The sequence below is a fragment of the Moschus berezovskii genome, chromosome 19 (assembly GCF_049115385.1).
Source record: "Moschus berezovskii isolate FMDL1 chromosome 19, NW_MosBer_1.0, whole genome shotgun sequence".
Lineage (NCBI taxonomy): Eukaryota > Metazoa > Chordata > Mammalia > Artiodactyla > Moschidae > Moschus > Moschus berezovskii.
The window spans coordinates 17,071,065-17,095,821 of NC_142478.1; the positions used below are offsets into that span (position 1 = coordinate 17,071,065).

Here is a 24,757-nt window from a genome sequence, read left to right on the forward strand (position 1 = left end):
GATGGCTGGGCTGGGCTGGGGTACTGGGCTGGGCTGGGGTACCCCAGGGAGACCCCCCCAGGGGCTGTTTGTGGGAAGGGGCCTGGGAGTGTGAGGGTCTCTCCAGGGAAGGAGACAGTGAGTGTCCCGGAGGACGTGGGGAAACAGCCAGGAGAATGAATGGGCCCGGTGAGGAGCTGGGGCCCCACGGAGACGATGTCCCCTGATGGGGGGACCCTGCCCACCACATCAGGGAGAGAAAAGGGCCCGCCACCCACTTGTCAGTGTTCGTCCCCCTCCATCGCTGTCTGCCCAGCCCTGCCACCCAGACCTGGGCCCAGGCCCCCTCTTGTGGGCAAATTCAGAAGTTTCGTAGTCTCCTGCATCCATGGGCATCTCACCATTAGCACTGAAGCAAATGCAAGCACCAGGGAGAAGTAACAAGGGCTTCGTGCTGGAACACGTGTGGTTGGTTTCAACAGGGTGGAGCGGGAGAAACACGTTCTCTTTCCATAAAGGCCTGAGGGCTTCCTGGAGGAAGGGGGCAGGCAGCAGCCAGTGGGGAGAGGGTGTGCCCTGAAGCCACCGGGTTCCAGCTTCACCAGGCTGGGCAGAGACGTCTCCCGAGGGTGGCAGAGCCTCCTGGGACTTGGTCCTGTCCTGTTCTCACATCCATTCACACACAAATCCATGCATTTCCTAACGCACAGGCTTCCTTTTATATATATATATCTTTCAGTCAGTTCAGTTCAGTTCAGTCGTGTCCAACTCTCCGCGACCCCATGAATCACAGCACGCCAGGCCTCCCTGTCCATCACCAACTCCCGGAGTACACTCAAACTCATGTCCACAGAGTCGGTGATGCCATCCAGCCATCTCATTCTCGGTCGTCCCCTTCTCCTCCCGCCCCCAACCTTTCCCAGCATCAGAGTCTTTTCCAGTGAGTCAACTCGTCGCATGAGGTGGCCAAAGTATTGCAGCTTCAGCTTTAGCATCAGTCCCTCCAATGAACATCCAGGATTGATCTCCTCTAGAATGGACTGGTTGGATCTCCTTGCAGTTTATTTATTTATTTATGTATTAGCTGCTTTGGGTCTTAGTTATGGCACATGGAATCTTTAGTTGCAGCATTCAAACTCTTAACTGTGGCATGTGGGACCTAGTTCCCTAACCAGGAATCGAACACAGGCCCCCTGCATGGGGCGCGTGGAGCCTTAGCCCCTGGACGACCAGCGGGTTCCTCACACACCTTATACACGTGTACACGCGGTCCCATATACACATGCAGTTCACACGCCCCTCCCCGCATACACACAAACTTCCGTCCTTCCCCTCTGGAGCCTGGCTCTCTCTCTAGAGTGGGGAGCCCACGGCTGTGCCGGCTCCCAGCTGAGCTGCCTGGGAAGTCTCGACCTCCCTCCATCTCGCCCTCGGAGCTGCCCTTAACTGTGCCAGCGGGTCGGTCCCCAGGGAGACGAAGAGCCAGGCTCTCAGCCCTCCTTGGGAGCCTCCTGTCCCCTGCTCTTGTCCAGCGTGCGTGCTCAGTTGCTTCAGTCGTGTCCAACTCTGTGGCCCCATGGAGTGTAGCCTGCCAGGCTCCTCTGTCCATGGGATTTTCCAGGCAAGGGTCCTGGAGTGGGTTGCCATGCCCTCCTCCAGAGAATCTTCTAGACCCAGGGATCGAACCGGCATTTCCTGTGTCTCCTGCGTTGCCAGGCAGGTTCTTTACCACCAGCACCCACCTAGGAAGCCCCACTGTTGTCCAGAGACCCTCTCGTTCTCTGACCTTCTGGAATGCCCTCCCTGGGCAAAGGGAAGACCAGGTCCTCAGCGTCTCTTCCTTGTAGAGCCCTGGGGGACGGGGAGGGGTTTACAACCCAGGATGGCCTGGGGTGGGGAGTCATACCTTCGCTCGCCCCCCAGACACAGAACCGTGGGCAGCGCGTGAAAGAGGGGGCCCACATCAACCGCTCGCTGCTGGCCCTGGGCAACTGCATCAACATGCTGAGCGACAAGAGTACCAACAAGTACATCAGCGATTGTGACAGCAAGCTCCCCCGCCTCCTGAAGGTACCAGCTGCCACCGGGCCTGGGCCCTGGGCCCCGGGCCCCCAGGGTGGGGCTGCCAGCTTCGCAGACGAAAAGACAGGATACCCAGCTGCATGTGAACATCCGGTTTGGGTATCATAGTGTATGTCCCATGCCATCTTTGGGACATACTTATGCTTTAAAAAAAGCTCACTCATTTATCCCAATTTCAGATCTAAACTGGGTGTCCTGTATGTTAGGGCTTCCCAGGTGGTTCAATGGGTTAAAAAAAAAAAAAATCTTCCTGCAATGCAGGGGATGCAGGAGACGTGGGTTTGATTCCTGGGTTGGGGATCGTCCCCTGGAGGAGGGCGTGGCGACCCCTGCCGGAACTCTTGCCTGGAGAATCCCATGGACAGAGGAGCCAGTCCACGGGGTCTGGAAGAGTCGCACATGGCTGAAGCGACCGAGCATGTGCTCGCAGGCCCCTGTTTGTGAACAGCAGGGAGGGAAAGAGGTTGCATCTGTCTGCTCCCCTCCCACCAGCCCCAGGGCTGTGGGTTTGAGGGAACTGGGAGTCATCTGGATTTGGGGGTTCAGGTGGACAGTCAGGCTCGTGGCTCCCAGAGGCTGCTGTTGTGGGGTTGGGAGCACGCTCCTGGCTGGGCTCTGAATGCAGTCCTTCACCCCCGGCCACACCCAGCTCCTTTTTGGAGAGGAGGGAGCCATTCTGTATGACTTGTGGAATCTTAATTTCCCAACCAGGGATTGAACCTCGGGTCCTCAGCAGTGAAAGCATGGAGTCCTAACCGCTGGACAGCCAGGGAATTCTCCGCAGTTGTTTCTATCGGGTCAGCGTATCTGAGTTGGGGAGTCATTATTTCCATTTGCAGACAAGGAAACTGAGGCACTGGGAGGCTAAGTAACCTCCCCAAGGGCTCACGCCAGTAAGTGCTGGACGTGGGGCCCCAGCAGAGGTCTGGCTGGGCTGATGGCAGAGCTGCAGGTGACCTGCACCTACAGGCTGGGGGTACGAAAGCCGGCTCATGCCACCTAGACACCCGAGGGAGCCGAGGGTTAGGGAGGTGAAGGAGCTTGCTTGAAGTCACTCAGCTGGTCACTGCCGCGCCCGAGGGCTTTGCCCCCGGGCTCCGGTAGCCCCGTACTCTCTCCATTGAAGAGGGCAGGGCAAGCCCGGGGCAAGGGAGGTGGCGGCCACAGGCCCAGTTCACTCCATCACCAGCCTCTCTCCAGCCAAGACAATGGCGCCTTCCATTGTCAGCAAAGGGGGTGACCTGGAAGGCCCAAGAGATGGCGGAGAAGCCCAGGACCCCTCAGAGCTCTTCCCGCTCTGGTTCCAACCAACGTTTCCTCATCCTCATGTATATGAGGCGGGGAGAAGGAGAGCTGGGAGACCCTGACTCAGATGCTAGAAATTTTCAAGCACGAACTTTGGAGATGAAACTGGGAGAGGGAAGCAGTGGGGAGACGGCAGAGGGGTGGGGAGGGGCCGCGGGGTGCTCGGCTCCCGCACCCGTGCATGTGTGAGAGAGAGCACACCCATGAGGGCATCACGGGGGAGCAGGTCCAGGGAGGCGGCCCCTGCTGACCGCCGCCCCCCCCCCCCCGGCCCGTCCAGGACTCCCTGGGGGGAAACAGCCGCACCGTGATGATCGCCCACATCAGCCCTGCGAGCAGCGCCTCCGAGGAGTCCCGGAACACCCTGACCTCCGCGGGCCAGGCCAAGAACATCAAGACGTGGGTGAGGGGGCCCCTGCTGTGTGCCCCCAGGACTTGCCTTTCTGGGCCAAGATTCAAGCCCCCTGGACTGATTCCAGGTCCTGCCAGCCCCCAAACACACACACTGGACCGAGCCACCCTGCTCTGTCCCCCCGTAACTTGCCAGGGAGCCCACAGCTTCCGAGGGTCCCCTTCTTTTTCTAACTTGATCTGGCCATGATCAGCCCTTGTTGTTGGGTGCGGGCTTTCTCTGTTTGCGGCGAACCGGGGGCTCCTCCCGAGTTCACAGAGGTGAGTGGTGGATTCTCTTGTTGTGCAATACGGGCTGTGGGGCGTGTGGGCTCAGTAAGGGTGGCTGTACGGGCTTAGTGGCCCCGTGGCATGTGAGAGCGTCCCAGACCAGACACTGGACCCACGTGCCCTGCATGGGCAGGCAGACGCTTGACCATCGGACCACCAGGGAAGTCCCTGTGCTCCTCCGGTTCAGAGTCCGTGCTCATCGCCAAGGCCTGGCGGCCAGCCCCTTCCTGCTTCCTCTTAAGAGGCGCTCCTTCAGACCTTTACTCCCAACTGTGACAATGTTGGTGACTTATGAGTGCTTCTACTGTGAACCCTTATCAGTTCATCTCATGTGATCCTCAAGCGAGGCAGGCGTTACTTCTGTCCTCGCTTTACAGTTGAGGACAATGAGGCCGGAGGGAGCTAAGTGGCTTCCCAGTTGGGTAGGAGTGGCACTGAGGTCTGCCCAGTCACCTTTTCTGGTCAGTGTGTGAGAATCCTGGCTCTCTATGAGGTCACCTGGGCCCACCCGTGTCAAGAGTCTAAGAACCTAACCAACATTCTCCTAACACTTCAGTTGTCCGGTGACTGTTTCAGGAGCTGGATGCGTTCTCTCTGCTCTCTCCATTAAGGAACTTAATGGTGGGAAGAGACCCTTAAAAGAGCGAATTGATAGTTCAGAGTGTTATTAATAGCAGGAAATCACACCAACAGCAGGGAGGCCAGTGGGATTCCCACGATCCTCTTTAGAGCCGGTGAGTGGGACTCTGAAGGATGAAGAGGAGACTCCAGAAGGGAGGGAGCAGTAAGGACAGAGGCTCCTAAGGCAGGGAGGAGGAGGTGTCTGCGGCGCAGGTGGGGCGAGGGGATCGGTTCCTCGGCTGAGTAGGCTGAATGAGAGAGAGCAGTGCGCCTTCAGCACCAGATGAGGACTCAGGGCGTTCCCCCAGCAGTTGGGAGCCAACGAAGGTTGAGTGACGCAGAGGCCGGGGCTGGGGGCGGGGGCACAACTTTAGGAGTATGCCTCTGGTGGAGGCATGTAGTTTGATAGGTTGTAGGGTTGCAGGCAGGGCTTCCCTGGTGGCTCAAGTGGTAAAGAATCTGCCTGCAATGCGGGAGACCTGGGTTCAATCTCTGGGTTGGGATGATCCCCCAAGAAGGGCATGGCAACCCACTCCAGTGTTGGGCTTCCCTGCTGGCTCAGATGGTAAAGACGACGCCCACAATGAGGGAGACCTGGGTTCAACCCCGGGGTTGGGGAGATCCCCTGAAGGAGGGCATGGCAACCCACTCCAGCATTCTTGCCTGGAGAATTCCCATGGACAGAGGAGCCTGGCGGGCCGTAGTCCATGGGGTCACAAAGAGTCAGACACAACTGAGCGACTAAGCGCAGCAGAGTCGGAGGCAAAGAGGTCATTCCTGTCATCCAGGAGACAGGAAAAGAGGGTCCCCGAGGCCAGGCCCTGGCCTCCAGGTGACTGTACCCCGCCCCCTCCCCAGGTGAAGCAGAACCTGCTCGGAGTCTCCTACCGCATCGCCCAGTACACAAACATCATCGCTGACCTCCGGGGCGAGATCCAGAGGCTCAAGTGCAAGGTCGAGGAGAAGGGCGGGCGGAGCCCGGACCGAGCCCAGTGGAGCGGGGCGACATCCGCCGCATCCAGGGTGCGTGCGTGCGTGAGGGGGAGCCCGTCTCCCGAAGCCCCTCCAGGCTGCCTCGGGGTGCTGTGTGGTCAGACAGCGCTGGCTTCAAAGCCGGGCTCTTTCTGACTGAGCAGCCTTTAAGCCTTCCGTCCTTCAGCTGTCAAACAGAATCGCGATCTCTGCCTCAGAGACCTGACCCCAGAACTGGGTGGTATCAGAGTGAGAGCCACCTGGGCATTTAGCTGTGTGCAGCCTTCACTCTGGGGACTGCAGTGAGGGCTGTGAGACTGCACCCGGCATCACCAGAAGAGATACGGTTCCCTTACAGATTTTCTGTACTTGCTTTGACGATTTTGCAGCACATGGCAGTAAAGCGTCTAAGGGGTGCCTTTTACTAGTTGACAGAAAGGCGCTCTAAAGGCTGGCGGAAGCCCAGTTCATACAAGGAGGCTGGGAGTCACCTTTGGGTCACCGCCTGAAGACAGTGTAGAAGTGGGATGTGGGAGGTGGTAATCTAGGAGGTCTTCCTGGAGGAAGTGGTTACACGGAAGTCTTTCGGGGAGAAAGAGAGAAGGGAGGGCCCAGGCGGACCCAGACTTTCCTGGCCTGACCGTTCCTCCTCCGATGACCTCTCCCACTTCCCATTCAACTGGCAGCCGAGGTCCAGCTGCACAGCGGGCGGGGTGGCGATGGAACACCTTCGTGAGCAGCTGATCAGCACCTTCCAGGAGCAAATGGACATTCGGAGACGCCTGCTGGAGCTGGAGAACCGTGGCATGGAGCTGCAGATGGACACCTCCCGCCACCTGCTCACCATCGCCGGGTAAGCACCGCTGGCCTGGGATGGGAGCCGGGAGCTGGAGCCGCACCTTGTGCCCCCCCACCCCCATGGCCTGAATCCCCCGTCTCCTTTGGGGTTGGGGCTGTGGCAGCTGGAAGCGCAAGAATTCAGGCCAGGCACTCAAGTGGCGGGAGGAGCGTCGGAAGGAGTCCTTCGCTAAGGATGACATCGGGAAGGACTTGGGCACCGGGGATGGCCAGCCAGACATCAGGGAGCCTGCCGAGGTGGTGTCCGCCCGCAAAAGCATCGCTACCTTGCTAACGGAGCGGAAGAAGCTGCGAAAGCAGAAGGTCCCTGGGGCTCGGGGGGGCTGGGCAAGGTGGGGTTGAGAGACTCAGCAGGAAGGGGCTGGGGGAGGCTTGTGGGAGGCGTGAAACCTGGGCTCTCAGGCCACAAATCCCCTGTGACTCTGAGTCTCTCTCACATCTGAGGGCTTCCCTGGTGGCTCAGATGGTAAAGAATATGCCTGCAATGCGGGAGATGCCGGTTCGATCCCTGGGTCGGGAAGATCCCCTGGAGTAGGAAGTGGCTGCCCACTCCAGTATTCTTGCCCGGAGAATCCCCACGGACAGAGGAGCCTGGCGGGTTGCAGAGTCGGACACCAGCGAGGGACTGACGCTGTGTGCGTGTGCTCAGTTGGGTCTGACTCTTTGCTACCCCATGGGCTACATAGCCCGCCAGCCTCCTCTGTCCATGGGATTCCCCAGTCAAGCACTCATCTTTAAAATGGGGGTGGTCAACCCTAGTGGGGTTGATGAGAAGATTAAGTAAATCCTTTCCCATAGTAAAGACTCAGAAAACGGGTAGCCAGCATTCTAATTAGGATTTTCCAGATCACCCTTCTCTTTTCTGGAGCATAGCCATACCAGGGGGCTTCAGGGTCCACCATTCCAGAGGACATCAGGTGAGCTGGGGTTGAGCTGGTCCGCGGAGCTCATTTCCCTGGATTCCCTGGTGGCTCAGATGGTAAAGGGTCTGCCTGCCAATGCGGGAGACCGAGGTTTGATCCCTGGGTCGGGAAGATCCCTTGGAGAAGGAAATGGCAGCCCACTCCAGTATCCTTGCCTGGAGAATCGCATGGGAGAAGGAGCCTGGCGGGCTGCGGTCCAGGGGACCGCACAGAGTCGGGCAGAACTGAGCGACTTCCCTGCACGGAGCCTGTGTCAGGGATGGATTGCAAGAAGGTAGGCACAGAGGGGTCACCCAGGAGCAGTCCCCAGTTGCAGAGTTCAAGACACAGCTTCTAAAAGCAGGCCTCGGAGTGGGGCTTCAGCCAGCCGCCCAGCGTCCGGGGACTTCTAGGGCCGAGGACCCGCTCTGCGGCCACCTGGTGCTGACGGCCCAATGGGCTCCCCAGCTGGCGCTGGAGCAGCGGTGCCGGGAGCTGCGTGCGCGGGGCCGCCGCCTGGAGGAGACGCTGCCGCAGCGCGTCAGCTCGAAGCAGCAGCGCGAGGCGCTCGGCCTGCTCTGCCGCGTGCATGAGCTGGAGCTGCGGAACGCTGAGATGCAGCCGCACGCCCTGCTCCGCACCAGCGCGCTCCGCCATTGCCGCGAGGTCCTGCACCACCTGGAGCAGCGCCGCAACCTCTGCGAAAAGATCATCCGCGCCCAGCAGCAGCTCATCAAGGGTAGGGGCCCCGGCCCGCGCGTCCGACGTGCTGAGGGCCCCAGGGCGCGCACTGAGCCCTGCCTCTCCGCTCCCCCACCGCAGACTGCAACCTGGCCGTCCCACAGCACCTGAAGGAGCTGTACGAAGCGTACCTGCGGGAGCAGGAGGAGGGCAGCCTGGAGCGCGCCACCATGATGGACCGCCTGGCCTCTCAGGCCCTGCAGGTGGGTGCCCGGGCCGGACCATGCGCACATGACTAAGGGCGGGGCTGAGGACCAGGGCGGCGCCTGCCAGCACCTAGTGTGGCCTCGGACCCGGCTGGCTGGTCCCCAGAAAGCTGGCTCCTCCTCCTGCTGCTTATCCAACCCAAAGCCTCGCTAGGCTCCCCTCCTGCGGTGTTCTTCTCCGGCACGTGTCCCCATCCAGGGTCTAAGGATCAGGGTTGGACATCTGAGATAGCACTAAGGGCCCCAGATGCCCTCCCAGGAGACCAGGCCACCCGGCGGTGCTACTGGGGATGCCTCGCAGACCACAGCTGGCCCCTGGGACTCAGAACACGAGCCCCCCTGTCTCCTGGGGCTCCCAGCCCAGATTACAGCCCCAGACTCCCTGTGTGCCTGTGTTAGGCAGGCTGTTTACTCAGTCTGAGACAAGTCTTCCGACTCCCTCTCCCTCCTTTCCCCTCCCCAGGACAGCACCTTGCCCAAGATTAGCCCCCCAGGAACCGTGCCGACCTCAGGGGAGTCTGACCTAGAAAATGTCAAGATGGCGACCTCCGAGTCCCCCCACCAGCACAGAAGCTTCCTCCCTCTGCTCAGCACTGAGAGGTGAGCCTGAGGACCACTTCCGGCCGTCCAACCCGCCGGAGACACCGGGCCGTGTCTCAGAGATGCCATCCCAGACCTGGCTTCCCAGGGAGGATGGAGCAGGAACGGCAGGCGGGGCGGGGGCACAGGTCTGAAGCCGTACTTTGGGGTCCTCGTTCCCACAATGCAACAGTTCTCAGGAGGGGTGGGCATGGGACTCCCGTGGTGCCAGCCTGGGCAACAGCTGCCCATCCTCCTCTGCTGACCTCAGTGAAGCCAAACACCTATTGAAGGCCAGCTCCCAGGCCTGGCAAGCGAAGGGCTCCTTTGTGCCCACTCCACCCCGTATCCCGGCCAGCAGTCTGGTGACACAGGAGGTGAGCAGCGGGCCCCACGGGCACCCCGGGCTCCCCTGATGTGGGTGGGAGTACCCCGGGGGGACACCCAATGGGTGGGATGGAACTTTTCCAAAACAGCCCTCTGAGGACAAAGGGTCCCTGCTGGGCCCATTTGCTTCTCTTCCCAACCCATTCATCTCACAGGCCACCACTCAGGTTGGTCCGAACGGCCAGATCAACTCCTCCCCTGAAAACAGAGAGAATCGGTCGAAGATCCCCTTGACCGGCAAAGGTGTGTCCCCTGTCTCCCCCCACCCCCTCATCAGCCTGTGCCTGGAATCATCTCAACAGCTCAGAGCACCCAGCACAAAGCCCCTTCCTTCCCTCTCCGCTGCTGAACACACCCAGGCGTCATTCTAGAAAGACAGGCACCGGTGCCCAGAGAAGAGTACCCACCTGCTGTGTCCACACACAGCAGGGGACACAGTCAGAAACCAGAATGGGGAACACGTGGCACTTGGGATCACGCCCCCTCCACTTGCCACTCGGAAATAATTGTAAGAGCAGGTGGAGTCCGAGCCCTCCCTACCCTGTGGCCACAGGCGACCCCCATTATCTCAGCAATCCATCCTCAGAACCTGGGACTTCCTGGCGGTCCAGTGGTTAAGACTCAGCACTTCCACTGCAGCGGGTGAAGGTTCAATCCCCAGTCAGGGAACCAAGATCCCGTATGCCGTGTGTCATGGTCCAAAAAATACAATCTTCACAACCCACTGGGGTTAGTTTTACCATCGTCAGTTTACAGGTGAAAAGAAGGCTCAGAAACTTGCCCAAAGTTTCTCAAACAGCAAGCAAGTTGGGGTGAGCTGCAGCAAAGAAAGGGGTGTTGGAGGTGCAGGAGCGGGAGGAAAATGTGGCCTTGACCCCGGGCTGGGTGCCCCTCTGTCCCGCCGCAGGGAAGAAGGAGACCCTGACCGACACCAAGGGCCTCTCCGTGAAGGCTGCCCGGCAGCGCTTGGGGCCGAGGGGCGCCAACTGCTGGCACCCACCATGAGGCACAGCAGCCTGTCCCTGCACTCGCTGGGCGACACTGAAGACATGCGGCTGCCCGAACTGCTGGCCTGCAAGCGGCCGCCCAGCCCCACCCTCCAGCGCAGTGACAGTGAGGACAGCCTGTCCAGCATCACGGGCGAGGCGCCATCCCAGGCGGTCGAGCGTCATGGCGATGGCCCTTGTCCTGCACTGCAAGGCCAGAAGAAAAACATAAACAAGAAACGGGAGGAGTCCCTGGAGGCAAAGAGGAAGCGGAAGTCCCAGTCCTGTGAAGTCACAGGACAAGGGGTGAGCCTAGGGGGACAGGAGCTGGGGGTGTCAGGGCCCCCTCCTTGCCGGGTTCTGAAGGCTGGGCTCCTCCAGAGGCCTCAGGGTAACCCTGGCTGTGCACCACTCTCCATGGAGTGTCCCCCAAGTGAACCTAACATCTCTTTGTATCAGACCCCCACGCAGATCCCAGCTCATCCGGCTCTCCAGCCAGCACTGCTCTCCCGCCCCAAGATGCACGTTGCTGGGCTCCGTCCTGTGGAGAATCACATCTCAGACCAGAGGATGCCAGTGGTTGGGCAGCGAACCCCTACCATCCGGCCCCTGGGAAAGGCCACGCTACCTATGTCCAAGGTCAAACTCCCTCCATGCCAGAACTTGGGTGAGTACCAATAAGTGTGGAGGGGAATAGCAATGGGGAGAGGGGAGCCCTTGGCCAGGCCAGGGAGGAGGCTGGTTGAGCTCCCTGCCCCTATGACTGCCCCTTGCTGGAAACAGGGTTCCTGAAGACTGTTGGTGGGACTGGCCTCTTGGGGGGTGCCCCTGGGGAGTTCAGAGCCACTGGGGTGATGACGGGGCATGGAGAGGCATGCCTTAAAGCACAGCTCCTGGCCCCTCCCCGTTGCAGGCCCCGAGGACCCCTCCCCCCTCGCTGCCCCCTCCAAGCCACTGGATGTTTCCGGACGGGTTATTCGGATGCCCCGCCTGCCCTATGGCACAAATACCGAAGGCAAAAATGGGCGCTTCTAGCACAACTGAGGGGCCCTGCCTGGATCCGGCCCTCCTGCCCGCCAAGACTTGATAGGGTGTGGCAGGAAAGGGAGACGGAGTCTGGGCAGATGGGGAAGACCTGGCGTCAGGAGCGTGGGATCTCAGAAGGCTGGGGCCCTGGGACCCAGGAATTATGGGGGCGCCTGCCCCACACACTTCTGTGCCTTCAATGCTACCGGGTACCGGGAAGGGGAGCTGAGCCCAGGAGGCATGGCCTGGATGGCAGGACTCCCTGGCTTCCCAGCCCTGGATCTCAGGGCTCCCTGGGCAGAGACTCCTGTTGCTGAAACTCTCCTCTAAGATCTGCAGTCAGACTTGGCCTGAGGAATGGGGGGTGGGGTGGAGCAGGGAGGGACTGTTGGTGGGATAGGGCTCCTGGGCCCACATCTGGGACAAGGGCATGCTGGATGGTTGGGGAAGGGGCCGATGGGCATTTCCCCTACTGTGGCTGGGGGTGGGAAGGAATCTAGTTTTGTGACTGAGCAGTCGCTTCCTGCCCCCCAACTCCTTTTAAACAATAAAAATCCCATTTGAGTTTTGTTGGTTGTTGCGGAAACTAGACCTTGTCTGAAAGGTGGGGTGATCCTGACAGACGGGGCTTCCCTTCCCGGCGGTGCTAACGGTGAAGAACCTGCCTGCAGTGCAGGAGACGCAGGAGATGTGGGCTCGATCCCGGGGTCAGGAAGGTCCCCTGGAGGAAGAAAGGGCAGCCCCTCCAGGGTTCTCGCCTGAGGAGTCCCACGGGTAAAGGACTGGCAGGCTGCAGTCCATGGGGCCGCAAAGGGCCGGACCCGACTGAGCAAATGAGCACATCACTGACTAAGATCCAACCCAAGTCCCCTCCTCCCACCACACCCTCTTCCTCTCCGGCTGGTTGTACAGCACCAGTCAACCAACTCCTGGGGGAAAGCGCTTTTCCTCCGGACCCTGAGGTCTCTGCCCAGAGCCCCTCTCAGGAGAGGTCAGAGACTTAGGGTTGTGCTTACCCCTCCCACCCCAGGACGTCAGGGCTCAGAAACGGCCCAGCTGAGCCCCTCAGTCTCAGGTGAGAGAGCTCCCCCGAGGTGCCCCTGACCATCCCGATGCTTCTCCTGCCCTGTGGGGAAAGCGAATGAACGATGGGGGTCCTGACCTGTGGAGCCCTCCTTGGACTGCTTTTACCCCCAGAACTAGGTGGTCTAATCATCCCCTTGCCACTCCGAGCGCTGGTTTACTCTGCCAAGAGCACTGGCTTCCCACGCAGTGCTGGGTTTGGAATTTCTCTCGTTGTGAAGAACAGGAGCTACTCTTCTTGCGTCGCGCCATTGTTAAAGATGCAGGCCTCTTAGGAGCTTTCTTAGATCCGTGGCTATGATCCATCAAAACTATGATCCGTGGCATAGATGCGTCAGACCTCGCCTGGTCTGACACTGTGTGTGTCTTCTAGAAGCAACGGGAACCAGGGTCCAAATACATGCCTCCCAGGAGGCTGCAGAGAGACGACTTAGACCTGCTCCGTCCATGGCGTGGCCACTGGTCACGTGTGGCTGTTGGAACAAAGGCTATGAGGGACTTCCCTGGCAGTCCAGTGGTTCAGACTCTGCACTTTTGCTGCAGGGGTGCAGTTCAACCCCTGGTTGAGGACGATCCCGCATGGCCCACAGCAAAAGATGAAGTCACTGAAAGGGGGGGCACATGTATGTGATTAACTGCGTGGCTTTACTGTTCGCCGGAAACGGTCACATCGTGGTAGAGCAGCTGCGCTCCCGTGCACGGTAAACAGTAAGTTAAAGCTAAGATAAAGGGTCTATATTGTACAACATGAGTATGGCCAGTATTTTATAGTAACTATACAGAGAGTGTAACCTTTAAAAATTGTGAGTCATTTTTACACGCCTGTGACTTACATAATATTGTATTGCAACTATGCTTCAATTCTAAAGGAAGAAAAGAAAGTAAAAGGAGAAATTCGCTTCCTCGGTTGTATCAGCCATGTTTCACGTTCTCAGCCACGCGTAGGTAGCGGCAGAGAGTGGTCAGTGCGTAGGTGGTCCGTGTCCATCGCTGCAGAAAGTTCTAGGAGACAGTGCTGGTTCAGACACTCAGCCGGGGGAGGGAGGGTGACTCCTTTGGCCAGGCACAGGCCGCGGTGCAGCCCCCTGAACCCCAAGGGCTGTCCACCGTGCACACTGGGTTCTTGCTGTCCGGGGCAGGGCTGGCCCCCGGTCTCATCAGCGTAGCCACCGGCTATGGGCAGTTAGTCCCTCGATCAGGCCAGCGGGCCAGGGGCCCCGGGCGGGCAGTGCTCCCCTGACCGCCCCTCCCGCTCCGCCCAGGTGGCTCTCCTACCGCCTGCTGTTCATCCTGGACCTGGTCCTCTGCCTCCTCGCCTGCCTGGGTCTGGCCAAGCGCTCAAGGTACCTCCTGGCCTTGTGAGTAGCCTGCCTCTGGGGCTGGGGGAAGAGCTGGCCAAGCGTGGGGAGTGACGGTGCCACCGTCCAGAGGGATGAGGGCCTGGGGGGCCGGGGGCATGTGGGCAGCAGGGGCAGCCTGACACCGCCTCCCTCCCCCTCAGCACCCGGCCCGGGGGCGGGGTGGGGGCAGGAGCCACCGTCCTGCCGTCTGGACACCAAGCCAGGGGCGGGTTTCCCCCCTCCAGCCCCTGCCTCCTGGGCCTGACTGTCCCGCAGCTGAGCTGTTAGAGCCGCTCACCTCGCGCCCTTGCTGCCATCTCTTCCCTTGGCGACCTGTGCCCCGGACATCGGTCCGTATCCCTCTGCCGACAGTCAGCGGGGCGGTGTCAGGGCCCAGGCTGGGGCTGCCCTGGGGGCCACTGAGAACCAGGGGGTACAAGGTCATAGCCGAGAGGAAGGGCCCCGAAGGCTGGGGGCTGGGCAGCCACCACGGGGCCCCCACCTGCCAGCCTCTGCCGGGACCCTGCCGGCGGCTGCTTCTCCTCTAGGATGCTCTGCTGCGGCGTGCTGGCCCTGCTCCTCAGCTGGACGTCCCCGGCTGCTGACGCTGCCAGGGCCGTGGTGAGTTGAGGGCCGTGGGGGTGCCGGGTGGTCCGCCCAGGTGGTCTTCGGTCTGGCGGTGCGTCGATGTGTCCCGTCCAGTGTCCCCAGGGCAGGGCCAGCTTCTGGTCTCAGTCCCTCACCAAGAATCCGAGAGTCTGGGACCTAAAGGGGCTTGGCTCATCCCTTTTGATGGGGACACAGGCCCCGGGAAAGGAAGAGGCTTGCCCCGGGGTCACGAGGCATTTGGGGGTAGAGCCAAGATAAGAGGCCTGAATCCTGATCCTTTACCCTCCTGCCACGGCCTGTACGGCCGGGGACGAGGGACCAGGGGCCTCCTCTGGGTGTGAAGCGCTGAGCCCAGATGGTGGGACAGGGCGGGTCTCGAGCCCCATCCCGGAAGCGCCCCTGGGCCTCAGTGCGCACTCCTGGGCCCTCCTCCCCGCGTCCAGAAAGCAGAAGGGGGCCTCCCGTCCCCTGCGCTTGGACTCACACACACTGTCCGGTTCACAGTGGTGTGTGTTTCCCCTTGTGGCACCTTGAAATGTTAAAAAAAGAACAAACAGAAACAGACACACACACAGGGTGTCTGGAGTGTGGGCGGAAGCCAGCTAGGCCGGTGCGCTCGGTCTCTGGTGGACCAAACGCTCCAGAGGAGCTGAGTGCACAGCGTTCATTCATTCATTTGACCTTCGGCTACGTGGCTCTCGGGGGTGTGGGTGCCTGGAGATGGACGAATCAGAAGAACGGGACGTTTCCTCTTAAGTTTCAGCTCATAGGCAGATCATCACAGCCCCATGTGGATCGACACAGTGGTGGTAGAGGCTGCGTGTCTGTGTGTGTTTGTGACAGAGGGGCAGATTTACGGGGATTTCAGAGAACCCCTTAGCTGACTTAAGGGCCACAGAGCAAACCTGTGACCTGCGTCCATTCTGCCCTTTCGATCTGGGAGAAAAAAGGCGGGGCGGGGAGGGGGGCTCCCACGGGAAGCCCTCTACCCAAATGCGTGCCTGGCCCAGTGATGGGGCCGGCTGGTGACCCTGACCTCCACGATGTCCCCAGAATGCATGGACCCTGGTGCTGCTTGTCTGAGTAGCTCTAGGCAGAGCTTGTCCAGAATGGGGAGGTGGGTCTCTGCTGCTTTGTCCCCCCTCCCCACACCACACAGTGAGTGAGCCCTGGGCAGGCAGGAGCCTACGTCCCCAGGGCTGGGGCCCCTCCAGGTACAGGGAAGAGCAGAGTAGGAGGTCTCAAGTGAAAGTCGCTCAGTCATGTCCACTCTTTGCAACCCTGTGGACGACTGTAGCCCGCCAGGTTCCTCAGTCCATGGGATTCTCCAGGCCAGGATATTGGAGTGGGTAGCCATTCCCTTCTCCAGGGGCTTTTCCCAACCCAGGGATTGAGTCCAGGTCTCCCGAATGGCAGGCGGATTCTTTACCGTCTGAGCCAGCGGGAGGGCCCAGGTCGCGGTCAAACGCATCCTGACATCATCTGGAGCTAGGCGGGCTGAACAGGGTCCAGGGAGGGTGGCTGCTGGCCGAGGCCACACGCACAGCTGCCTGGCAGACAGCCCCGCTTGTCCGGGGACAAGAGTGAGCCCAGGGAAGCTTGCCCACGGCGGGCCCTCCCTGGGTGCCTCCAGCTGGCCACCGTGGGCGCCCCTTGGGGAGCCTGCTCCTTCCCAGCGGGGTCTCCTCCCTCTCAGCAGGCTTCTGTGTTGCAGCTCCCAGCCGAGGGCACCCCGGGCGGCCAGGGAGCTGCAGAGAAAGGCCATCTCCCTAATTCGATTAATCAGGCCCTTGTGTGAGAGAGGGCGAGGGTGAGGCAGTGACTGGGCCTTTGCCGGGGCTGCGGCTCCTGCTGCATTTTAATAGGAAGTGGGGCAGAAGGAACCAGGCCCTCCGAGGCTGTTGTGGGGAGCTTTTGTGCGGCCACTGCCCCTGCCCGTCCAGCCTGTTTTTCTGGGGCTGCTCTTGTTTTTGAGAGCTGTGGGGCAGAGCACCAAAACTATGGCCTCACCTGCTCCCTCCCCTGTCCCCCCAGAAAGGGTCTCCAGGAAGGAGAACTGTCCCCCAAGAACGTGCTGGGGGCTTCCCTGGTGGTCCAGTGGCTGAGACTCCGAGCTCCCGGTGCAGGGGACCTGGGTTCGATCCCTGGTCAGGGAACTAGAACCCACACACACCGCAACTTGGAGTCCCCGAGCCCCAGCTAAAGATTGCGCGAACCGCAACTGAGACCCCGCACAGTCAAATGAATATTTTTTAGAAAGAACGTGATGAGGAGGCAGGTGGGAGCCAGGGAACTGAGCCCTGCCTGCTCAACCACCCCGCTGTACAGTCCAGAGTGTGAGGCAGAGAGCAAAGCCAGCGCCCAAGGAGAAGGAGCGGGGAGAAGTGGCCTCTGCGAGAGGATGGCAGGTCACCCAGGTGCTCTGGCCACCGAGCATGCCCCCTCCCCGGCAGGGGGCCCCAGGAACGTTCCTGAAGTTCCCCAGGCCTCATTTCCTCCTGTGTAGGATGGGCAGGAGACCGGCACTTTCCGCGAAGGCTTGTTGCTAGGGCGAGACAGATCGGTGGCCCCGGGAGGCGTGTGGTCAGTGTCCATCGGTTTGCTGTTGTTGTTCAGTCGCTCAGTCGTGTCCGACTCTTTGCGACCCCACGGACTGCGGCGCGCCAGGCCTCCCTGCCCCTCACCATCTCCCGGAGTTCGCCCAAGTTCATGTCCGTTGAGCTCGGTGATGCTATCCGACCGTCCCATCCTCTGCCGCCCTCTTCTCCTTTTGCCTTCAACCTTTCCCACTGGTCCGTTGGTTTCCTGCATGTTTATTCCCTTTCTAGGAGGGTCACGAGGTGACCTGAAAGGTGGGAGCCCCCCTCTACCCAGTGTCCCGCCGCACCCCCCCAGGCCAGATCTGCGGAGGGCCTGGCTCAGAGGGCGGCGTCCTCGCAGCCACCTCTTCCAGGGCGCAGACCTTCCGCCACTCGGCCCCGTGGGCCCTTGGTGGTGCCCTGGCATGGCCACAGCAGAGCCTGGAGCCTGCGTCCCCTCTCAGCCCTGTGCCCGTCCTGACCTCCCATCACAACAAGACCCGGACCCAAAAGCTCAGAGATGGACTCAGCACCTCTGTAACTCTTTAGGAAGAGATTCTGGGGCAGGCTTCATAGATGGACACCCCCCGGAGTGGGGGCGGGCTTGAGAGACTGGCAGACGAGGTTGTGGTGCAGATAACTCCAGAAAGTATCCCGTAGCATCCCCTTCCCTCACCTGGGTCCCTCCCGGGAGAGGCATTCAGAAATCAAAGGTAACAGCACAGAGTGCCTGCTGTCTGTCTGCCCGTCACTTTTCTGAGTACGCTGCGTGGATTGATTCATTAGGAGAAGAGAGTATCTCCTGTGTGATTGATGAAGACGCTGAGACCTAGGCTAAGCCTTTGTCTCTAAAGTTAAGAGAGCCAGGCAGGGGCAAAGCCAGGACCCACCCCAGGGAGGCTGGCCATTGACAGTTCTTGCCCAGCCGGGTCTGAGTTCCTGGGAGTGTGTGACTTTCCTCCACCTCTCCTGTTTCTCCCTGGCTCAGGGCACCAGCGACTTCGGCGCATCTCCAGACACCTTCATCCTGAACGTCACAGAGGGCCAGGTCCACCCCGGTAAGGATCTCAGCTGCTGTTTTCAGAGCCGCCTGGGATGCTCGGTCCAGGCCCGCGGTCAGCCAGACTGTGCCCCTGAGAAAAAATGAAAGCGTTAGGCGCTCAGTCATGTCCGACTCTGGGACCCCGTGGCCTGTAGCCCACCAGACTCCTCTGTCCATGGGATTCTCCAGGCAGGAATACTGGAGTGGGTAGCCATTCCCTTCTCCGGGGCTTCTTCCCCACCCAGGGCTCTCCCACACTGCAGGCGGATTCTTTGCCGTCTGAGCCACCAGGGAGGCCCCAGACGGTGCCCTACTTTCCCTGTCAGTCCTGTAGTCACCCAGAGCCACCCCATCACTGTCCTTCAGGTCCCGCCGAACCAATGGGCCGGGTCTTAGAAGCTGCCTCCTTCGGGAGCTCGGGGACGGGCCTGGCCACGGAGGATGGATGAGCACGGGTCACGTGTGAGCTTCTGCCTGACTCCAGTGGCTTTGCCTTGCAGAGGTGACCCGATACCACCTGTACTGCCGTCAGAGCACAAGCAGCCCCCTCCAGCAGGTACTGCTCCCCGGGCCCAGCTCTCACCCTGCCCCCAGCGCCCCCCAGTGGTCAGCCGCAGCACTGACCAGTAAGGTGGAGGTGCCTGGCTGTTCCTTGCTGCTTTGGGGTCCTGTGCAGGGGGCTCTTGGTCAGCTTGCATGCCCATCCATCACCCTGGATGCTGGTTTCCGTGCAGAGGTTGTGCTTAAGTCTGGGCGGGCCCCAGATTCTACATTTCTCACAAGCTCCCCGACCAGGCTGTCCCACCAGGACACTTCGAGTAGCAGGAAGCAGGTGGACGGTGCAGCTCTCGGGAAGGCTGAGGGCTGAGGGAAAGTCTCCTGCCAGCGGGAAGGGCCGTCCCCGATCAGGGATGTGACTGCAGCTGCAGGGGAAGCAGGCAGCAGGGGGCTCCTGGGAGTAAACCTCAGGCGGGCTGCGGTCTCTCCCAGGCCCTGGCCGTCTTCCAGCGCTCGCTGAGCGCCATGCAGATCCAGGTGGCAGGACGGCTGCAGTTTGCCGCGTACCGCTTCCCCACCGCAGAGGTGAGGCGGCCGGCCCTCCCCTTGGGGCCGGGCTGGGGAGAGAAAGCGGGTCCCCTCCCTGTGGCTTTAGAGGCCTCTCTGCCGAAGCTGCGTCTGCGGTTTCGTCCCTCACTCTCTGCCTCTCGGTCTGACCGCATGTCCGCCTCTTCCTGCTTCAGAAAGATCTGCTTGAAATCCCGCTCCTGCTGAACTCATCCGAGTCCGTCCTCCACCAGCAGACCGCCTTGTTGGACTGCCGGGGGCTGCACAAGGTGCGGGGTGGCCCTGGGGGGCAGGCGGAGGGCGAGGGGGGGTCACCCCAGCAGGCCACATCGTCCCAGGGAGAAGCCAGCAGAGGCTGGGAGAGTGATTGCCTGACTCAGGGGGATGGGAGGGAAGAGTGTCTGGCTTCTAGATTCTCTCCAGTGCTGAGCCGGGGAGACGCAAGCAGAGAAAGGTACCAGGGGTGGGGGTACGGAGAGTTGGGTCTGTTTCGGGGCACCCTGAGCTGCATGAGGAGGGCTGTTCCCTGGCGCACAGACCCCCAGCCATCTGGTCAGCCCATCCGGTTCCTGAGTCGCCAGTGGACACCCCGCCCTCATTGCCAGGGTCGTCTCTAGGAATCTGCAATATCAGACATCCATGCAGCGAGCATGCTGGGCGCATGTGAGCCCTCCTCTCCTCCAAAGCAGGAAGCCAGCCAGTGTATGTGGACAAGCTCTCACATCGCACGTGGATTCTGAGCGAACAGTCATGATGATCACGGCTGCAGTTTACTGAGTCCCTGGCTTCCACCTTGTTCTGCGCACTGTACATCCGATCTATCGTTTAGTCCTCACTGTCAGACGGTGAAATACCTGATATTTCATGAGAAATGTTGTAGATAGCAATTTGTGTGTGAATTTGGATGGATGGATGGATAGACAGATGGACAGATGTATATATCTTTTTATCTATGAAATTCATTTTCACACATTGGAGAAGGAAATGGCAACCCACTCCAGTGTTCTTGCCTGGAGAATCCCAGGGACGGGGGAGCCTGGTGGGCTTCCGTCTATGGGGTCACACAGAGTCGGACACGACTGAGGTGACTTAGCAGCAGCAGCAGCAGCTTACCGAAGATTCCAGAGCTGTCGAGTCATGCCTTGGGTTTCCAACCCTGGCAGCCTGACTTGAGAGCTGAGAGCAGGTGGTGGCCCCAGTACCCTTCCTTCCTCCCCCATCTCCACACCCCATCCCTCAGCGAGTGCTCACAACTGTACCCTCGGATCCACCCTGCTCCATCCGCTTCTGTCCCCCCCACAACCCCCGCCTTGGTCCAAGCACCACCCTGCTCCCCTGGGTGACAGCCGTGGCCTCCTAACCGGTCCCCGCTTTCTCCCACCCTCTTACCTTTCATATACAGCAGCCAGAGCAGCCTTTTAAAAACCGGATTGGATCACAGCCTTCCGTCCCCAAGCCCACCCATGTCTTCCCATCACCTTGGGTTATATTCAGGCTCCTCCTCAGCTGCACTGTGAGGTCCAGCATGACCTGGCGCCATCTTGTGTGTCCTCAACTGACCTCTCCGTCCTTCCTGAACACGCCGAGCCTGGCCCCTTTGCCTCAGAGGCTGCAGGCTCGCTCCGCTTCCCTGCTGTCCTGGCCTCAGATTAAATGCCCTCTGCCCTCTGACTCCCCCACCTGCAAGCTCGTCATCTGTCCTGTTCCGAGCCCAGCACACAGTCGGTATTTTCAGCAAATTGGTAGAGACAGAACCAAGAAGCGCCCCGTTGTGTCGGGGTCCCGAACGTGGACCCTTTGTGGGTATACACTGTGCCGGGGATGAGGGAGGGGAGCCCAGGCTGGGAGAGAGGGGCTTCCAGAGACCAGCTGGGACCCCCGGCAGTGCCGCTCTCCCCGTGCAGCTGCGTGTCCCTCTTCCTCCTCCAGGACTACCTGGACATGGCATCTGCTACGACGGCCTCGAGGGCCTGCTGTACCTCGGCCTCTTCTCCCTCCTGGCTGCCCTGACCTTTTCCGTCATGATCTGCCTGGGGCCGGGGGCATGGAAGCACTGTGCCACCAGGTGGGCTTCCTGGGGAAGGAGGCGGGAGGCTCTGCTCTCCCGCTGAGCTGAGAACTGAAAGCCTGGGGTGGAGAAGAGCAGCAGGGGGACCGGGCATTCAACCCCAACAGGCTGGCTGGCTTTCTGCTGCAGTGTCCCTGAAAGTCCAGGCAGGACTCCAGAAGGAGGTTGGAGGGGCCCAGAGCAGGACCAAGGATGACGAGGGCATCGTGCCACAGCCTGGCCTCCTTAGCTTCTCTCCTCTTCCTCTGCAGGACTTTGCGGGATGATGCTGCTGCAGGGAGGGGTGCCCCCAGAATCCCGGAAGGAACAGATTGTAGCGCTGTTGCCAGGGCACCTATAGTCTCATGGAGGAGACAGACAAGAGAGCATTTCAGTGTCTCGAGAGTAATCAGAAAAGGAGGCAGGGTAGGGAGGGTCAGTGTGCAGGTGGTCAGCAGGGTGGGCTGCCTGGAGGAGGTGGGTGTGCAGTTGGGAACGGGGCAGAGTAATATGTGTAAGGCAGGGCTGAAGACCATGCTTTCAGAGAACCTCAAGGAGACACCTGCAGCCAAGGGGGAGTCCTGGGAGGAAAGATTGGGAAGCGGGCTGGGACCCCACTGCCTGGCCCCCCCCACCCCCCAACCCTCACGGCCGTGTCCTGCGTGTCATCCTAGGGACAGGGACTATGACGACATCGACGACGACGACCCCTTCAACCCCAGGCCCGGCGCATCGCCGCCCACAACCCACCTCGGGGGCAGCTTCGCAGCTTCTGCAGCTACAGCAGCAGCCTGGGCAGCTGCACCGGGCCCAGACCATCTCCAACGCCCCCGTCTCAGAGTACATGTACGACGGGGCTCCCGGGGCCTCCCCACAACATGCCAGGCTGGGGCGGCGGTGCTTTTCCTGGCCTTCGGGGAGCTGGATCTGCGGGTGGGGGCATGTTTGGGTCCAGGGGACCAGGGCCGGGGAGGAAGGCGTCCGAGGCCAGCTGGTCCCCTGGCTGCAGTTGGGATGCCTGAGTGTGGGCCCTCCCCCAACCCCAGAGCATCTCGTGCTGGAAGAAGAGCCCCTGCAGGTGTCAGGTCCTTTGCCTCAAGCCGCGTTTCCCCTGGCCCCATCACCCGCTCTCTGCTGCTTCTCCCTCCCCTCTGTCTGTGGTCCCATTCCATCTCCCTTCTGCACACCCTGGGACCCTCCTGCAGAAACCCAGGCACACACCTGTGTTCCCGCCCTGAACGCTCCTCACCCCCGTCCACCCCTCAGGAACCAAGCCGCGCTGTTCCGCGGGAACCCGCGCTACGAGATCCTGCCGCTCATCGGAAGAGGATCCCCTCCACCCACGGTAAGCTGGGCTCCCCAGGCCAAGGCACAAACCCTGCAGGGGAGGGGGCCAGTTAAAGAGAAAGCTTCCTGGGGACCCAGTGGATCCCTCCCACAGAGGCAGAAAAGAACGAAACGGTTTTGTTATTGGATAAGCATTGAACCAGACTGCCAGGACGTCCCTGGAGGTCCAGTGGTTAAGACTCCGAGCTCCCACTGCAGAGGGTGCAGGTTCGATCCCTGATGGGGGAACTGAGATCCTGATGCCGCGTGGTGCAGCCAAAAAAAAAAAAACAGAAAACAAAGAAAAATCAGCCTGGCATTTATAAGAAAGAAGGGGGTCTGAGACAAGATTGGATGTCTGCATTCTTGAGCCAGGTGTCTGTCAGGGAAGGAGCTGTCGCCTTCACTGAGCTTCGCAAGGCATTTCACCTGGCCCATCCCGGTAGTTTGGAAGAAGCCATTCAGGTGGTGAACCTGGAGCCCTGGCGCCCCAAGGACACAAGACCCATGACATCGACTTGGCTTTGAGAACCAGCTCAGGGTGTCCAGCGAGTGCTGTTAGTGAAAAGCACAGCGCTGGACCCGGGAAAGAGAGCCGGGGACCCAGCCCATCTTCGGGAAGTGGGGTAATCTGCAGGGGGGAGACTCAGAAAGCTGCTGTAGTAAGTGCTGTACGGTGTGATGAGACCTAGAGGGAGGAACTGTTCTTCGGGGCCTGAGGAGGTGACCTTTCAGCCTTCCCTTGGAGCACTGGGTCTCCCTCACGGGCACTCGAGGTTGTTCCCCCAGAGGACGTCTGGCCACATCTCAAGGATCTTTGGGCTTCCCCCATGGCTCAGGTGGCAGAGATCCCGCCTGCCAAGGCAGGAGACATCAGAGACCTAGGTTCGATCCCTGGGTTGGGAAGATCCCCTGGAGGAGGAGATGGCAACCCACTCCCGTATTCTTGCTTGGAGAATCCCATGGACAAAAGAACCTGGTGGGTTACAGTCTATGGGGTCCCAAAGATTCGGACACAACTGAGCGACTGACATTTTCACTTCACCCTTAAAGGCATCTTTGGTTGTCACACCTGGCGGGGGGTGTTGGCTGCTCCCAGCCTCGAGCGGGTGGAGGCCAGGGGCGCTGCTGTGCACAGGCCAGCCCCCTGCACGCAGGATGATCGGCCTCAAGTGTCCACAGTGTCCTGCTCAAGCCGATCCTCTGACTCTCCTTGCCCGGCCCCATTATGGTTTCTAATTCTTTGTTATAAACTACTAACTTCCTGCTCTGTGCATCCATTCTTTCACAAGTCCTTTTGACTATCTTTATCATCACTACCCTGAACTCTACTCAGATAGACTGCCTATCTTCACTTAGTTCTCCTTCTGATGTTTTATCTTGTTACTTCATCTGGAACATGTTCCTCTGTTGCTTCATTTTGCCTAAATTTCTGTTTGTATTTTTATGTATCTGGTAGATTATTTATATTTCCCAACCTTAGAGAAGTGCGCTTTTGTACAAGATGTCCTATGCATCCAAGCAGCACACTTCCCTCTTGTCACGCAAACTATATGCTTTAGAAGTTTCCCCTATGAGGGCTATGCAGGTCCTTCTGTTGTGTTGGTCTGATTGTGTGGACAGTCTTGTAGACTTTATTGGTCCCTGGTCTGGTTGACTGCCAGGTCCTGCTTTGTGCAAAAGCTGCCAGGTGCTGGCTGACAGGGCCGGGTTACAAGGTGGCAGACTGCAAAACCCAGTGGATCCTGTGACTAATGCTGGACTACTGGCAGGCATAACGGGGTCATGGAGCCTGGCTCCAGAGCACAGGAATCGTAGAGTTTTTTTTGGATCACTGGTTGGTTACAGAGACATTCCTGACACAGTTTGGTACAGGGTCCAGGGTATCCTGAAGTTTGGGTTGGCCTGCTATTGGGTATGGCCAGGCCCCACTTGACCCCAGGGCAGGGTCTAACCTGCTGTGGCACACTGGGTACACATGCTGTGGGATTTTGGTTTCCTTGTAACCGTTATCTGTCACCTGATGGATGGAGCTATGTCCTGGGCTCTCTAATTGGTAGGACCATGTCCAGTAGTGGCTGTGGGCTCCAGCAGTCTTCAGACAGCCTGTGGTAAATGGGTGGGGATGTATTCACTAATTAACCCAGTTAGTTTCTTGGCCTGAGGCATTTTCTCAGGTTCATAACATTGTACCAAGGGGGTGATCAAAACCATCCCTAAGAAAAAGAAAGACAAAAAGGCAAAATGGTTGTCTGAGGAGATCTTACAAAGAGCTCGGAAAAGAAGAGAAACAAAAGGCAAAGCAGAGAAAGGAAGATATATCTATCTGAATGCAGAGTTC

General features: G+C 59.8%; 1 protein-coding gene and 1 pseudogene across 2 annotated transcripts in view; both read left to right on the forward strand.

The window, feature by feature from the left end:
* LOC129556734 (kinesin-like protein KIF19) overlaps window positions 1–11,893 on the forward strand; it is a 28,712-nt gene extending 16,819 nt beyond the window's left edge. Inside the window, 16 exon segments of the mRNA XM_088827849.1 lie at window positions 1,903–2,049; window positions 3,647–3,769; window positions 5,527–5,659; window positions 5,662–5,691; window positions 6,327–6,354; window positions 6,356–6,493; window positions 6,603–6,801; window positions 7,869–8,139; window positions 8,223–8,344; window positions 8,811–8,947; window positions 9,198–9,303; window positions 9,469–9,556; window positions 10,221–10,271; window positions 10,274–10,605; window positions 10,759–10,966; window positions 11,213–11,893. Of these exon segments, the coding sequence (XP_088683975.1) occupies window positions 1,903–2,049; window positions 3,647–3,769; window positions 5,527–5,659; window positions 5,662–5,691; window positions 6,327–6,354; window positions 6,356–6,493; window positions 6,603–6,801; window positions 7,869–8,139; window positions 8,223–8,344; window positions 8,811–8,947; window positions 9,198–9,303; window positions 9,469–9,556; window positions 10,221–10,271; window positions 10,274–10,605; window positions 10,759–10,966; window positions 11,213–11,334 (2,235 nt within the window). The 3' untranslated portion in view covers window positions 11,335–11,893.
* Window positions 11,894–12,037: 144 nt separating this feature from the next.
* On the forward strand, window positions 12,038–23,681 carry LOC129556733 (protein tweety homolog 2-like; annotated as a pseudogene). Its single transcript, XR_016035308.1, has 11 exons — window positions 12,038–13,109; window positions 13,671–13,766; window positions 14,297–14,369; window positions 17,925–17,994; window positions 18,479–18,534; window positions 18,969–19,061; window positions 19,220–19,312; window positions 20,973–21,108; window positions 21,765–21,936; window positions 22,357–22,435; window positions 22,792–23,681. The product of XR_016035308.1 is annotated as a protein tweety homolog 2-like (transcript).
* Window positions 23,682–24,757: the final 1,076 nt, after the last annotated feature.